The following is a 13,035-nucleotide window of genomic DNA, read 5'->3' on the forward strand; positions in this document are numbered from 1 at the left end:
ATTATTTTCCCCCAAAATGCTAAACTAAGCTAATTTTCTTGGTTATTTTCTGACAGCCTAAAGATATTTAGTTTGGTAATGTGATTAGAAAAAAACTGAAAGACAGGAAATCTCCATATTTCAGGGGCTAACATATAATGTTCTGCCATTGATGCATAAAAGTTATATAATACATGTTATACAGTTAATTAACCAGTGCAGCTCTAGTAGGCTACAGGTTTAGACAAAAAAGAATTCTGTGAATAAATCATTTGAATACTTTTTAAGTAATATGCAATTAAAAATATTATATGTGAAGCAAAGGTTACTTAATTAAAAACAGATTAAAATCTGATGAAAAGATTGTAATGTAATTGTTTTTGTCCCTCCAGAGTGCCAAAGTGTACAAGAGATACTCGTCAGTGATCCCCTCCTCACACATCATGAATGAGGTTCACGAGGTGCAGCCGGGGACGGACAGAACGGAGGACTCGGCCTCGGACAGACTCAACGGGGTCCAGACCCTCGCTGAAGGAGACATGCAGAGGTCCACCTTAGTGTTCGGCCCCCCCACCACCGCTGTGGCACCAAAGGTCCAGCTCCGCACCCAGCGCGCCAGACACGTGTCTCGACCCATCAGCATGCCGCTAGAACGCCTGCCCGCGCCCGCCCACATCAGCGAGAGGAATTACCGTAACGCTGCTGCTAAAACTGACTCCAGCTCCTCTGAACGCGTCTCTGAATCTATTCAGGAGATACCAGAGCCAGAGAAAGCCCGCCAAAGTGGCTCGTCGAGAGTTAGCACCTACTACATCACTCCTTTCATGGACACACAGTCCATGCAGAGGAGAACGTGGGACAGGAAGTACAAGCACTATGATGTCACACCCAGGACTGCTAAGATCATGGCCAACCTCCCACCTGCCAGCACTGGAATCCAACCTGTGAAAGCAATCATGCCCGTCACTCTTAGCCCAGCGCTAACAGCTACAGTTAGCCCAGCCATAACCGCTACTGTTAGCCCAGCGCTAACAGCTACAGTCCCTACTTCAAGTAGTGTGAGCAACATGTTATGCACCCTTCCCTACACAGTGTCAAACCCGGTCTGGACTTATAAAAGGGAAAGCGACTCGGATAATTCTGTCGGCGAGGCTAGCAGCTCGCCAAAACTCCCGCTAACGCTCAGGGCGCCGAGAACTCTGCAGCCGCCTCCTGGAACTTTCTACAAGCCCCCCGTTTCTTTTAACAGCAGGGCAAGGACGCTTCCCAACTGGACTACAACTGTTACCACGGTCACCACCACCACAACCACCGCCAGCCCCGCCCTCGCCCTCTCCACCACTGCCCAGGTAGTCTCCTCATCCCCTGCCCTATCAACGAGCCCCCCACTGACTCGGCTCCAGACTCAGGACTCCGTCGACAGCGCCATTGACCCCGGGTTCTCAACCTCTGCCAGCCTTTCCCCCCCACAGTCCCCCCCTCAGTCCCCACCCCCCAGCAGCCCCGACGACTTAAGCCCCAGCGAGACTAAACCCGTGTACCAAAGACTTCGCCCTCGGCGGACGCAGGAGCTCGAACACAGAGAGGCACATTTTGTCTGAAGCCAAAAAAACACACATTATATCTGTAAATATTATTGTATCCGTGCCATAGTGTATACATCGGAAGACGTTTTTTATAATACAAGCTGAGTGGGAGAAATGTAGGCCTGTGAAAATAAACCATGAAAGTGTTATAAGTACTAATATATTGTATTTTACATATTCAAGTCCAAATGTCAACAGTGGTTGCTCTCCCAAGCGTTCAAAACAGACGAATGCCAACATTGAATGTGTAGTGCTATTAAGTTATAAATACATGAATTATCCATTTGTATGTCAAAGATAGAAAGAAATGTGTCAACCACAACATGACATCTGTCTCTGAAGAATTGTAAGTCTATTATTTTCCTTGTTTTGAATTGAACCTCTTAGTTCCTGTACAATGTTTGATTTGTTATGAAATTATATTTGATGTAATCACACGATGCACTTAACGCAGGTTCAAATTCTAATGTGCCTTTTTATGTTAGAATTTGCTTAAGTTTTATTCTTCAATGAACAGATGGAAGTATTTTTAACATGAGGTTTTTTTATTTTAAAGAGTTCAACATTGTCTCTTTCAAATGAGTCCTTTGATGCCTGCGATTGGTACATCTTTTCTCAGTATGTAAACCTTATGTATCTGTTTACGTTTTTTTTATATCCATTCTTACATACTGCATGTTCGTCACAGTAATGTTGTTCCATTGCATTATTGTGACCATACAGAAAAAAATTACATGCAACAGTGATTGATGCAAATTAAAAATGTATTTGTAATTGTTACTTCTGTTCCAAAGGAGTTTTTACTTTTTACTGTTCAATACCTCAGAGAACCAGGATGTGTTTGATTTATTCTAACAGACCAAATTACTGTCTCCTTTTCTAAAATGAATCCTATTTTGTATTTCAAACCTGTATGCATTCAAATTCATGGCAGTATTGGACAACTTGGAGAATGAAACGATGGAAAAGTGGCCGATATAGGGCTGATCATTTTCACTCTCTTTTAAGTTCTCACCTTTTGGTCTTTGAAACAACAGAACATTGTGAAATCATACGTCACAAGAGCCAACAGAAATGTCTTGAGAATGAATTAATTCTTCCAACCAACTCCTAAAATAAAAAAAAGCACATTTCCACAGAAAAGCAGAACTAGATTATCAAAGAATTTTAGAAACGTTTCACCTCCATTCCAATATCTGTTCAGTACATGCAGAGAACCGAGGATATATCTCTAACTATTTCTTTTTTTATAGCCCTGTAGAAAAAAGTTTACTGTTTTATTTGCACTACTTGTTATATTGCAACCTATTTTGTATTTCTACTAGGGCTGGGCGACATTACATTGATATTGTGAAATAAGACTTGATATCGTCTAAGTCAGATCATGGTCATATACCTTAAGGTCTTTTTTCAGTAAATACATGTTTCCTGTTTATTATTATTATTGTTTGCCAGTTAGCAACTTTTCCACATTATAAATGATTCCTTCATTTTGTAAATATCTTCTACACTATTGATGTATTTAGTGAAATATATTATAATAATAGATTTTATAATAAAAGATGTTCTGCTTATCGGCCAGCCCTAATTCAACCCATGTTTATTTTATTTATTCATTTATTTAACAGGGACAGTGCACATTAATGAACATTTCTGTAAATCTGCCAGAGTTAGCCAAGAGGCTATTTTTCATCTGTAGTCCCTGGACAGATTTTAAAAGTCAATCTAAAACACATTTCATTGTAAACAAGTAAATACAATACATTTAATGGATCCTGTGAGATTTTAGTTGTTATACTGAGATCTGAGAATGACACATTGGAGTTGTGTGACATGGTTTACACTGAGCTGTGTGCGGGGCTAAGCCTATAATTTACGTTGGTTTTCGGCTAAGCGTGTCGGTTTGTCCATGGTTCTCAGCAGGTTCAAGTGCTTTTAATGTCAAACTGTCAGGGCTCCACATTCTCCAGACCTAATCACTCCTCCACCTCGAGTCATTTCAGACAGGTACGACACAAAAACACCTCTGATTTTCTCATGTAACGGCATCAAAAATGAAATTTGAAGTTGTTAACCTGGAGAACTTTCCTGCAGAGACAGTGACTGCAGGTACATTTTTCTCCTGGACATTTGAACAGACCTTTTTAGCTCCTACTGTGATCCATCCTGTAACCCCTCTCAGCACAGAGCAGTCTTCCCTCTCTATCCCCCCTTTCTTCTCCAGCAGATATCCACCTAATTCTGCTTCAAAATGGATGACTGTTGTCTTTTTTCTGCCTGCCCATGTTGAGCTGGGAGATTAGAGCAATCAGATTAGGAGTGCTGCTGACCTGCAGGCAGAGGAGAGAGAGAGAGTGTGGGCAGCCAGGAGACACACACAGCTCTTTTACCTTGCTTAATGTTTGGGACTACTTCAGCTGCTCTGTGAACCTGTTTCTCTAGATGTCGTACGACTTTTACATCATTCTATAAGAGGTAAGGAACTTGCTTTATTGACAAAATAGTAAGATGTTGTATACGCTGACAGGTTGATAATAGCTAATTACAGTAAATGCTTGTAACATAATGAAATGAAAGAGATGTTGGTCGATGCTTTTTTTAAAATGTTTTTCCCCTTATGACTTCTTGTATCGGTTACTTTAGCATGATGCAGTTTTTTTACATGTCTACACATTTCTGTGCAAGGAAGTCCCGTTATGTGTAATTGCTGTTTGAGTAACAATAAGGTTATTTCAGAGAAGTCAGACATAATGGAAGCCTTCACTCTCCTCTTGTAGTCGCACAGTCTTTGTCCTTTTGTTTTTCTGGTATTTCTGTCCCTGCCTCCTCAGTCTGCTAGTCTGCGGTAATCTAGTTGACATGTCACTCTGAACAAATTACTCTTCATGTCTGACATTTTCTGAGCTCCACTGCACATAACCTGTAGATGTGATTGGCATTTGAAGTTGTTTTCAATTTGGAAATGAGTTTGTCCTTTGGTGTAAGTCTGTATGATAGAGCAGGTGCAAATTGAATTCATAAATCACCTCGACTGCATTTTTATTATTGTGATAATGTTTCGACTTTTATTTTCCTGCAGAGAAATCTCCTTCTGCCAACATGGCTGAACAAAACACCTTAATGGGTGGTAGTGTTTTGCTCAGGAGCACTTCAGCAGGGTGTGTTTTTGTAAGAGGGTTAGTCCAGGGTTGTAGTCAAGACCACCTTAAACAAATCCAAGTAAGGTCTAAGGTCAGGTACCTTCATGTTTGAGTCAAGTCAGGTCCAAAACCAAATATAGATCAAAGTCAGTGCAACTCGAGACAAATAACAAAACACTTGCATTCCTAATGGGGAAAGCATCGTTTGTAATTAATTTTCCATATATCTATAGGATTGATTGATAGTAGTAGACCGAATATAGACTTTTGAAAAAGCAACAACCAACAGAAACAAAAGTGGACCATGCAGTTTAAAATGTGTTTTCACATCAATATTTTGTTTGATAATGAGAAATCCCTAGTGGTCCCAAGACCAGACCCAAGAATTGTAGTCCAATTTCTTTCTGTGTCAGTTGTTCCCAAGTTTGTCCAGTGTCTCTGTGAGAAGTAAACGGCAGTGTGTGGTCACTGATGGAGCGTTGTGTATCTGCAGGTTTGTCACAGTCTGATGACCCCTTCCAGGGGTGAAGCTGCAGAGCAATGAAGACAGGCTCTCAAATCCGCCTGTTACTGTGGAAAAACTGGACCCTCCGCAAGAGGCAGAAGGTAGCATTTATGTGACAGTAGTCAGACAAAACCTTGGATAAAAATAACACCACAGACTACAGCTTTCTCTGAATATGATACATTTCAGGATTGCATACAATTTTACAGATTTCCAACCGTTTCTGTGTGTTTTTAACCCTGCTTTCCTTTTTCTGTCCAGGGCCGCTTCATAGTTGAGATCTGCTGGCCTGTGTTGTTATTTGTTGGTCTGGTGTGGCTGAGGAAGGCCAATCCACTGTACCAGAAACATGAATGTAAGACAAAGCTCTTCTTAAACAAGCGATTTTAGTGATTTCTTTGAACAAATTATTCTAGAATCAAGACGCTACACTAATTTGAAATTGCTGGAGGGATTAACACATGTTAACCTTGAGGCAACTCTTTTAAAATCACTTTACGAGCCTTCAAGTTTTCACAGGTGAGTTGTCTGTTTCTTCAGGTCATTTCCCAAACAAGGCCATGCCGTCAGCAGGGATTCTGCCCTGGATCCAGGGAATCTTCTGCAACGTCAACAACCCCTGCTTCAGATACCCCACCAGAGGAGAGTCTCCGGGTGTTGTCTCCAACTACAACAACTCAGTGTAAGACACATCAAAGCATCTCTATAACCTTAGAGACCTCCACAGAACCTCATAAAGATGTAATTTGGGTTAAAAATTAAATCAGACGTAATTAGACCCAAGTGCTCTAGCGCTGATTACAAATGATACACCAGGCTTGTATGAAATGAGATAATGCACTATAAAACTGTATATAATCTAGAAAATGTAATTAATTTGAATAATTCATTGTGTTTTTTCTTTACTTGTCTTCAGATTGGCACGGTTCTATGTTGATGCCCAGGAGCTCCTGCTGGAGGAGAGGGAGGTCCAGGGGATCGGCCGTCTTTGGCATGAAATGTCGTCCTTCTCAAACATCATGGAAACGTTACGCAACGACCCATCTGTGGTGTTAGGTAAAGCGCAAAAGGTTTCAGACAGAAGCACTTCTCTTGAGTGTAAAATAATTATTAGAAGCCTTTTTTCTCAACCCTGTTATCAGAAGAGAAAGAGGCTGTGGGCGAGCAGAGAGCCGAGTTGGTAGGGTGCAGACCACATGGGTTTAAACGACCTAAGTATCTGGCTTGATTCCTGTCTGTCTCGACTATCCCTATAAAATAAAAGCATACAAATCAGTCTTTGATACAAAACCAAAGGTAAACAACATTTCCCCAAAAAAGGGTCTTTAATTTTTTATAAACTCTTATGCTATCCTGACAGGGAAGTGAAGCAACACTTTCATCTTAACCTTTTTGTTTGTTTCACTCTCGACACATCCTCTTTGTGTTGGTGTTTCATGTCTTGTGTTCGTCACAATAGGTCCTCACTTTCTCTCCTTTTTTTTTAAACACAATGTGTCTTACTTTAAATGTCACCACTGATGTCGGTCCATTTTGCTAAATGAGTTTGCTTCCAATGGCAGTAATCCTTCAGATGTTCCAACTGCTGGATAAACACTTTATATCTTTTATTTTATTACTGAGTTAATCACTTGATTGTTTTAGCTACAGAATAAACTATGGAGTCATTTATCCAATGTGTAAAACATCTATTTCCTCAATTAGAATATAATATTGTTATTCTGAGTATTACTGCATTTGAAATGACCTCAAAAAGTTTTGGCAGGGATATGCGTTAAACACAAATCCTCTAGCTGGACTTTTCTTTCCGCTGCCAGACTGTCTGGCTGCCAATTATTTCCTCTGTAGTCCAGACTGTTGTCAATATTGTATGTAGTTGCTCTAACCTTTCACTATCTCATCTCTTGATGTTTCAGGTCGTGGGCTGAAGCTTGATGATATTCTGAAGGATGATGAGAATTTCACGGCCTTCCTCTTGCAAAACGTCGGCCTCTCAGAGTCTATTGTCCACCAGTTCGTCAATGCAGAAATACGACTGGAACAGGTGCAGTGGGATAAGATGAAGCTTGGACTGATATTAAATCATCTTTGCTGATTTGTAAAGAATACTGAAGGACTTACATATTATTCTGTTGTTTATAACCAATATTAAGTCAAACTTTATTGTCAATCTTTCAGTTTGTGTGTACAGACAGAGAGATCGAAATACCCCTTCCCACAATCCCGAATACAAAAATACAAATATATATAAAAATATTTATAAAAAGACATATTTATTCATATGCACACATTAAGACATAAATAAAAGCACAACAATCAATATATTCAAAATAACAGTCAGATTTCATTGTAATGATATTAATCTTTGAGACATATCCCACAATAAACGCAGTATTCCCCTTCTTATATTCCCCAGTTTGCGTTTGGTATCCCGGACCTGCAGCTGAAAGACATCGCCTGCAGCCAGGCTCTGCTCGACCACTTCATCATCTTCCCGAGTCGCATGGGGCTCCACGGGGTCCGCAACGCCATGTGTGCCCTCAGCCAGACGAGGCTGCAGAGGGTAGAGGACGAACTGTATGACAATCTGGACTTCTTCAAAATCTTCAAACTGGTGAGTTGTGCTTTGAACAAATACGGAATGTGTGTATGTCACTGTTATCTATTATATACAATGGTACATCATTAATTGACTCTGAATCGCATAATATCCTGTATTTTCGATGACCTTCATAAGATGGATGTTGTTCCTTGGATCCATCCTTTCCTCCTTGTGTTTACTTGACATGGCAGTCATCATTTCCACTGATAGATCCTCTGAAGGTTGCATTTGTTGGAACAAATATGTCCCTCTTCCTGTTCTGCAGACAGACTTATCAATGTGTTAGTGTGCATCTCAATACTTTATTGCTGACCTGTGCTGTCTGTACTACTTAGCTCCAAGGCCATGTGTTCCCACTGAAGAAGAAGGGCACTGTGGTTTTAGCTAACATTTCTTTAACAGTAGTTTAATGGTGTTTTTATTGGAGGGGTGAAAAGAAACATATTTGCTGCACTAGCTACTAGTACTTCTGGCAGCAGGCAAGTATGTGCAGTGTGTGTGTGTGTGTGCGTGCGTGTGTGTGTGTATATCTGTTTGTGTTCGCGGTGTCAAAGGAAGATGTCACCCAGTGCAACAGAGTGACTCACTGATGTGTTTTTAATAGACAGCAACAGAACTCCAAGGCGCAGAGCAATAAGCCACACTATAGTGTTGGTTTTGAAGAAAGAAAAATGTGAAATATCACCAGACTGATCATTCAAAGTCACACATCATATTTTTAAGTCAATAGGCAGATTACTGTACTGTGAAATATGTAGAGGAAGAAGATGGATGGTTAAATACGGTGTGACTTGAGTTGCACTGCAATCATCCTGTTAACTCGGTCAGTGCTGTGCTTTAACAGTCACACATTTAAAGGAGACTTAAAGAGGCCCTATTTTGCTTTTTGGGGTCGCCTCGATTGGACACATTTGTTTTCTTCTCTGACATAGTGACATTACTGTTTAACACTAGCGCTCAAACAGAGGCTAAGGGGCGAGACATCTCTAAGCTTATCACAACAGAGCCGGCCATCTAGGGCAAAAGAGGTGCTGTAAGAGAAAAGTAAAGCACTTGTTGACCATTAAAGCATGTAATCATGTCATAGTACAGTGGCGAGCCGTGACTTTTATACCTAGGCCCTCTGCCCCCCACCCCTTCCCTCGAGTTATTACGTCACAGCGTATACTTCAGCGGAATATCAAAACAACGGCCCGGGGTGCAAAACGCATCAATGAAAGCGACCCTCTACCACAGAAAACAACACCTGTAAATAACCCTATTTGTGTTCTTTGAAATTGAAAAGGATATTGCATTGTGTTTGTTACTTTCGTTGCAGTTGTATGTCTTAAGTGTAATTTGGCATGCTTTTATTTTGAATGCGAGTTAACGCTGTTGACAGGAAGTTGTTGTTGCTATGGAAACAAGAAAAGTTTCACAGCGGGCGGAACTTGTCATAAAGTCCGCGATAATAACACCCACCCATTTAGAGGGAAGATATGATTGGTCAATTGTACTGTCATTTGACATTACTCTCCCATTGAGTTACCATAGCGGGCCCTCTGTGAATGTAGAGAGGGACCAACAACCTCTCCCGTCTTCACAGTGTAAGGTTTCAGCGTTAGAGTTCTTTTACAGTAGTTTATTTTTTTGTGTTTATTATTGTGGCCTTGCATTTTATTTTGATATTGACTCTACCCTCTCTTTTCAGGTGTCTACACTTCCTGTCGTTGTGTGTCACCTGCCAGCTTGATTGTGGGCCCCTGCTCATGATTGTTTTCACCTGTGCCCCATTAACCATTGTGTGTATATATAGCCCTGCTCTCCTTTTGTCTTTTGTCGGTTCGTCTTGTCTCCACGTCGAGTCCATGTCTGTAAACACTAGTGATCTGTTGAGCAACCTAGTTGAACCTAGAGATCTTGTGAGAATCCTAGTAGAGCCTAGTGATCTTTTGTTTTGAAAAGTATTTTATAAATAAAAGATATTTTTGAAGTCAACTGGATCGTGCATCTGAGTTCTTGTGAGTCCTTCGTGTCACACAGTAACTTGCAGAGACGGCATTTAACCCTTCACATTCCAATATAAACTGAACAGGCAGATTTGAAGGATTCATTTCTTTGGAAATGTTATTGTAAATACAATTAAATCAAGTTATTTTGGTAAAACTAATGAAAAATATAACAAAAAATATATATATTTAAAAAATATATTATTTTTTGTAATGTTTTTAAATATTATTTTGTAGAATATCTTAGGCCCTCACAGAGGGCCCTGACGGCTCGCCACTGTCATAGTAGATACAAATATGAACCTGAAATAGGGCCCCTTTATGGTTGATAATAAAGACATGCTCCACTCACCTGCATAGACACTTTTTATGTATTTAGTTTACTTAGCAATATAGTGTAGTGAGGTTGATACTCTAATATTGTTTTCATAATAGCATTCTGCATTGTGGGTTTCCTTGTGATTGAAAAGGTGTCTGTGCTGCTTTGTGCTCAGAATAGTTACAATTAGTTTTGAGTTGTGGCTCGACGTCAGATGGCTCATTATTGTATGAAGAGCTGCTTGTCACTCCATGAGTGCATGTGATGCCTGGTGGCTGATTGTACCTTTTACAATTGTTTCTAAATGTTTACTTGTGTATTTACAAAAGGCAAGAAACAAAGAGAAGGCAGAACAACAGAGCCTCTCCTTTCTTATTTATTTGAACGAGTGTTTGAAGTAGGAGGCGTGTGGTGCAGTGGATTGTGTGTTGGTGTTCGGATCAAGGGGTCACAGGTTCAAACCCCACTGCCGGCACCATGTCGTTGTGTCCCTGGGCAAGACACTTCACCCCAAATTGCTCCTGTGTGGATTACCCGCAGTATTGAGTATGTAAGTTGCTTTGGATAAAAGCATCTAACAAGTGACATGTGATGAGTAGACACAGCTCGGCATGTTTTATTGAAGAAAAACAATATAAAAGTAGCATTGAACATCAACAAACTGCTATATTTATACTTGACAGCCTTCAATTTCTTCTCTACGAGTTGAGGTTCAGCTCGAGTGAGTCAGGTGACTGGCTCAGGGTTTGGTTATGGCATTATCCCTCTTGGCCTGTTTCTGTAATGGGCTTATCTAGATCCCGCCTGGAGCATGTGAGCTATTCTGTAAGACGTGTGGCTGCGTCTCGTATAAATACTCCACCAACAGGTGCCTGTTTAAAGGGAACACCTGGCTATCTGTTTGCAGTGTTGCAGTGCTGTCTTAACCTCTTGCTTGAGGACAAAACAACATTAGTAATCTGAATATTTGAGTAGCTTGAGTAGTTGTAAAAGAGCTTTGCTAGATGTAAATTGATTAACTAAATGACTTGGAACAACCACATCTGAGTGTAAATAATTCATTAGCTTGATATCAATTATATATATCATTATCATTATTTTCTTTGAATTGTCTCTTTTCTCTTTTTAATATTCAAGCATATTAAGGTACCTTTTTTAGTTTATGTAGGACATGAGTTTTTTTCCATTCTCTAAATTCAATAGAATACACTATATAAACATATTTCCATCCATAATGTTACACTTTGTAAACTCTGCAGGGTCAATAAAGCTTATCCTATATTAAATATCATGCAACATATTTGATATGAAGGTCTGCAAAAAGCTTTTGTTGTAAGCATTTGTAAATTAATTTGTGCAAGAAAGTATTTATCCAAAACAGCATACTTTAAAACTGATATGCAGAATTGTGTTGAATTTTGAGACATCACATTTTTCTCCACTGTCTAATTGACTAAATATTCATATTGGAAACATATTTATCCACACAATTTCGGTTTCTTGACTTTGTATAGGGATGGCTTGATAAATATTTGTCATGTTTCATACCAATTCAATAACGTCATTTTCAAAAGTAACACTTACTGTATTATACTACCCTAAGGAGGAAATACATAGCCCACATCCTGCTGCTTCTTTTTATTCAAACGTTTTCTCCCTCAGAACTAGGGTCAATGTACAGTCAAATCAAAGATTACAATTATTTTGACAAATACCTCAACAATATTGCAACAATATTAAAGTGTTGTCCTTTTTGGGCTTTCCAAAACTATTCATACAATGAGATTCTCATACTGTATATAGTCAACAGTAATGTTGATATAATTGGGTAACAAATATAGATGGCATCTAGTCTTTTCACTCTTGCCTTCAACTCCTAATCAACTAACCCCTTGCCCTTATTCCACCTAGCTTAGCACTTTCTACTTTTGTTGTTATTTTTGTTTTACTTGCTTGTAAGCACTTTGAGCACCAGGAAAAGTGATTTATAAATGTAATGTATCATTATTATTATTATTATTATTAGTCTGACATCAGTATACCGCTATATAATATATATTATTAATATTTTTCTCAGCCCTTTATGGAATATTAAGCGGCATATTTGAATGGTCAGCACCATCAAATCATTTACATTTTAAATTACAACTTTATGTAAAAATGTGAATAAAAGTATTTAAAATAACAACTATTCATACAATGAGATTCTCATACTGTATATAGTCAACAGTAATGTTGATATAATTGGGTAACAAATATAGATGGCATCTAGTCTTTTCACTCTTGCCTTCAACTCCTAATCAACAAACCCTCAGCAACGCCTGTCTGACTGTCTGCAGGACATCAGAGCCTGGATGGTGTACGGATTGATCGTGATTTTAAACTAGACAAACAAATCAACTCTGTTTGTCTAGTTGTTTTGTATCCACTAAACTGGATTACTGCAATGCTCTGTATATTGGAGTAACCAAGGCTTCCCTGTCTCGCCTACAGCTGGTCCAGAATGCTGCTGCGCGACAGGCAGGCGTGAACATATTACGCCTGTACTCGCCTCGTTACACTGGCTACCAGTCTGTTTTAGGATCCAATTTAAAATATTACTGTTCGCATACAAGGCCCTAAACGGTTTAGCCCCACCGTACCTGGCAGATCTTTTAAAACCGTTTTAAAAGATCTGCCAGGTACGGTGGGGCTAAACCGTTTAGGGCCTTGTATGCGAACAGTAATATTTTAAATTGGATCCTAAAACAGACTGGTAGCCNCAGGCGTAATATGTTCACGCCTGCCTGTCGCGCAGCAGCATTCTGGACCAGCTGTAGGCGAGACAGGGAAGCCTTGGTTACTCCAATATACAGAGCATTGCAGTAATCAAGTTTAGTGGATATAAAACAATGTATTACTTTCTCAAAGTCATCA

At 39.6% G+C, this 13,035-nt stretch overlaps 2 protein-coding genes across 4 annotated transcripts in view; both read left to right on the top strand.

Annotated features, from left to right (window-relative positions):
• The window catches only part of LOC104965685 (rho GTPase-activating protein 29-like), a 31,746-nt gene extending 29,401 nt beyond the window's left edge, over positions 1-2,345 (top strand). For all 3 annotated transcript variants that reach the window (XM_010794690.1, XM_010794691.1, XM_010794692.1), the window contains one exon: positions 372-2,345. In XM_010794690.1, the coding sequence (XP_010792992.1) occupies positions 372-1,580 (1,209 nt within the window). In that variant the 3' untranslated portion in view covers positions 1,581-2,345. The remainder of the gene's footprint in view (positions 1-371) is intronic.
• Positions 2,346-5,245: 2,900 nt separating this feature from the next.
• The window catches only part of LOC104966353 (retinal-specific ATP-binding cassette transporter-like), a 39,327-nt gene continuing 31,537 nt past the window's right edge, over positions 5,246-13,035 (top strand). Inside the window, exons 1-6 of the mRNA XM_010795542.1 lie at positions 5,246-5,311; positions 5,472-5,565; positions 5,751-5,892; positions 6,127-6,266; positions 7,127-7,254; positions 7,627-7,824. Of these exons, the coding sequence (XP_010793844.1) occupies positions 5,246-5,311; positions 5,472-5,565; positions 5,751-5,892; positions 6,127-6,266; positions 7,127-7,254; positions 7,627-7,824 (768 nt within the window). The remainder of the gene's footprint in view (positions 5,312-5,471; positions 5,566-5,750; positions 5,893-6,126; positions 6,267-7,126; positions 7,255-7,626; positions 7,825-13,035) is intronic.

This window comes from Notothenia coriiceps, unplaced genomic scaffold, assembly GCF_000735185.1.
Source record: "Notothenia coriiceps isolate Sejong01 unplaced genomic scaffold, NC01 NC01_scaffold00037246, whole genome shotgun sequence".
Classification (NCBI taxonomy): domain Eukaryota; kingdom Metazoa; phylum Chordata; class Actinopteri; order Perciformes; family Nototheniidae; genus Notothenia; species Notothenia coriiceps.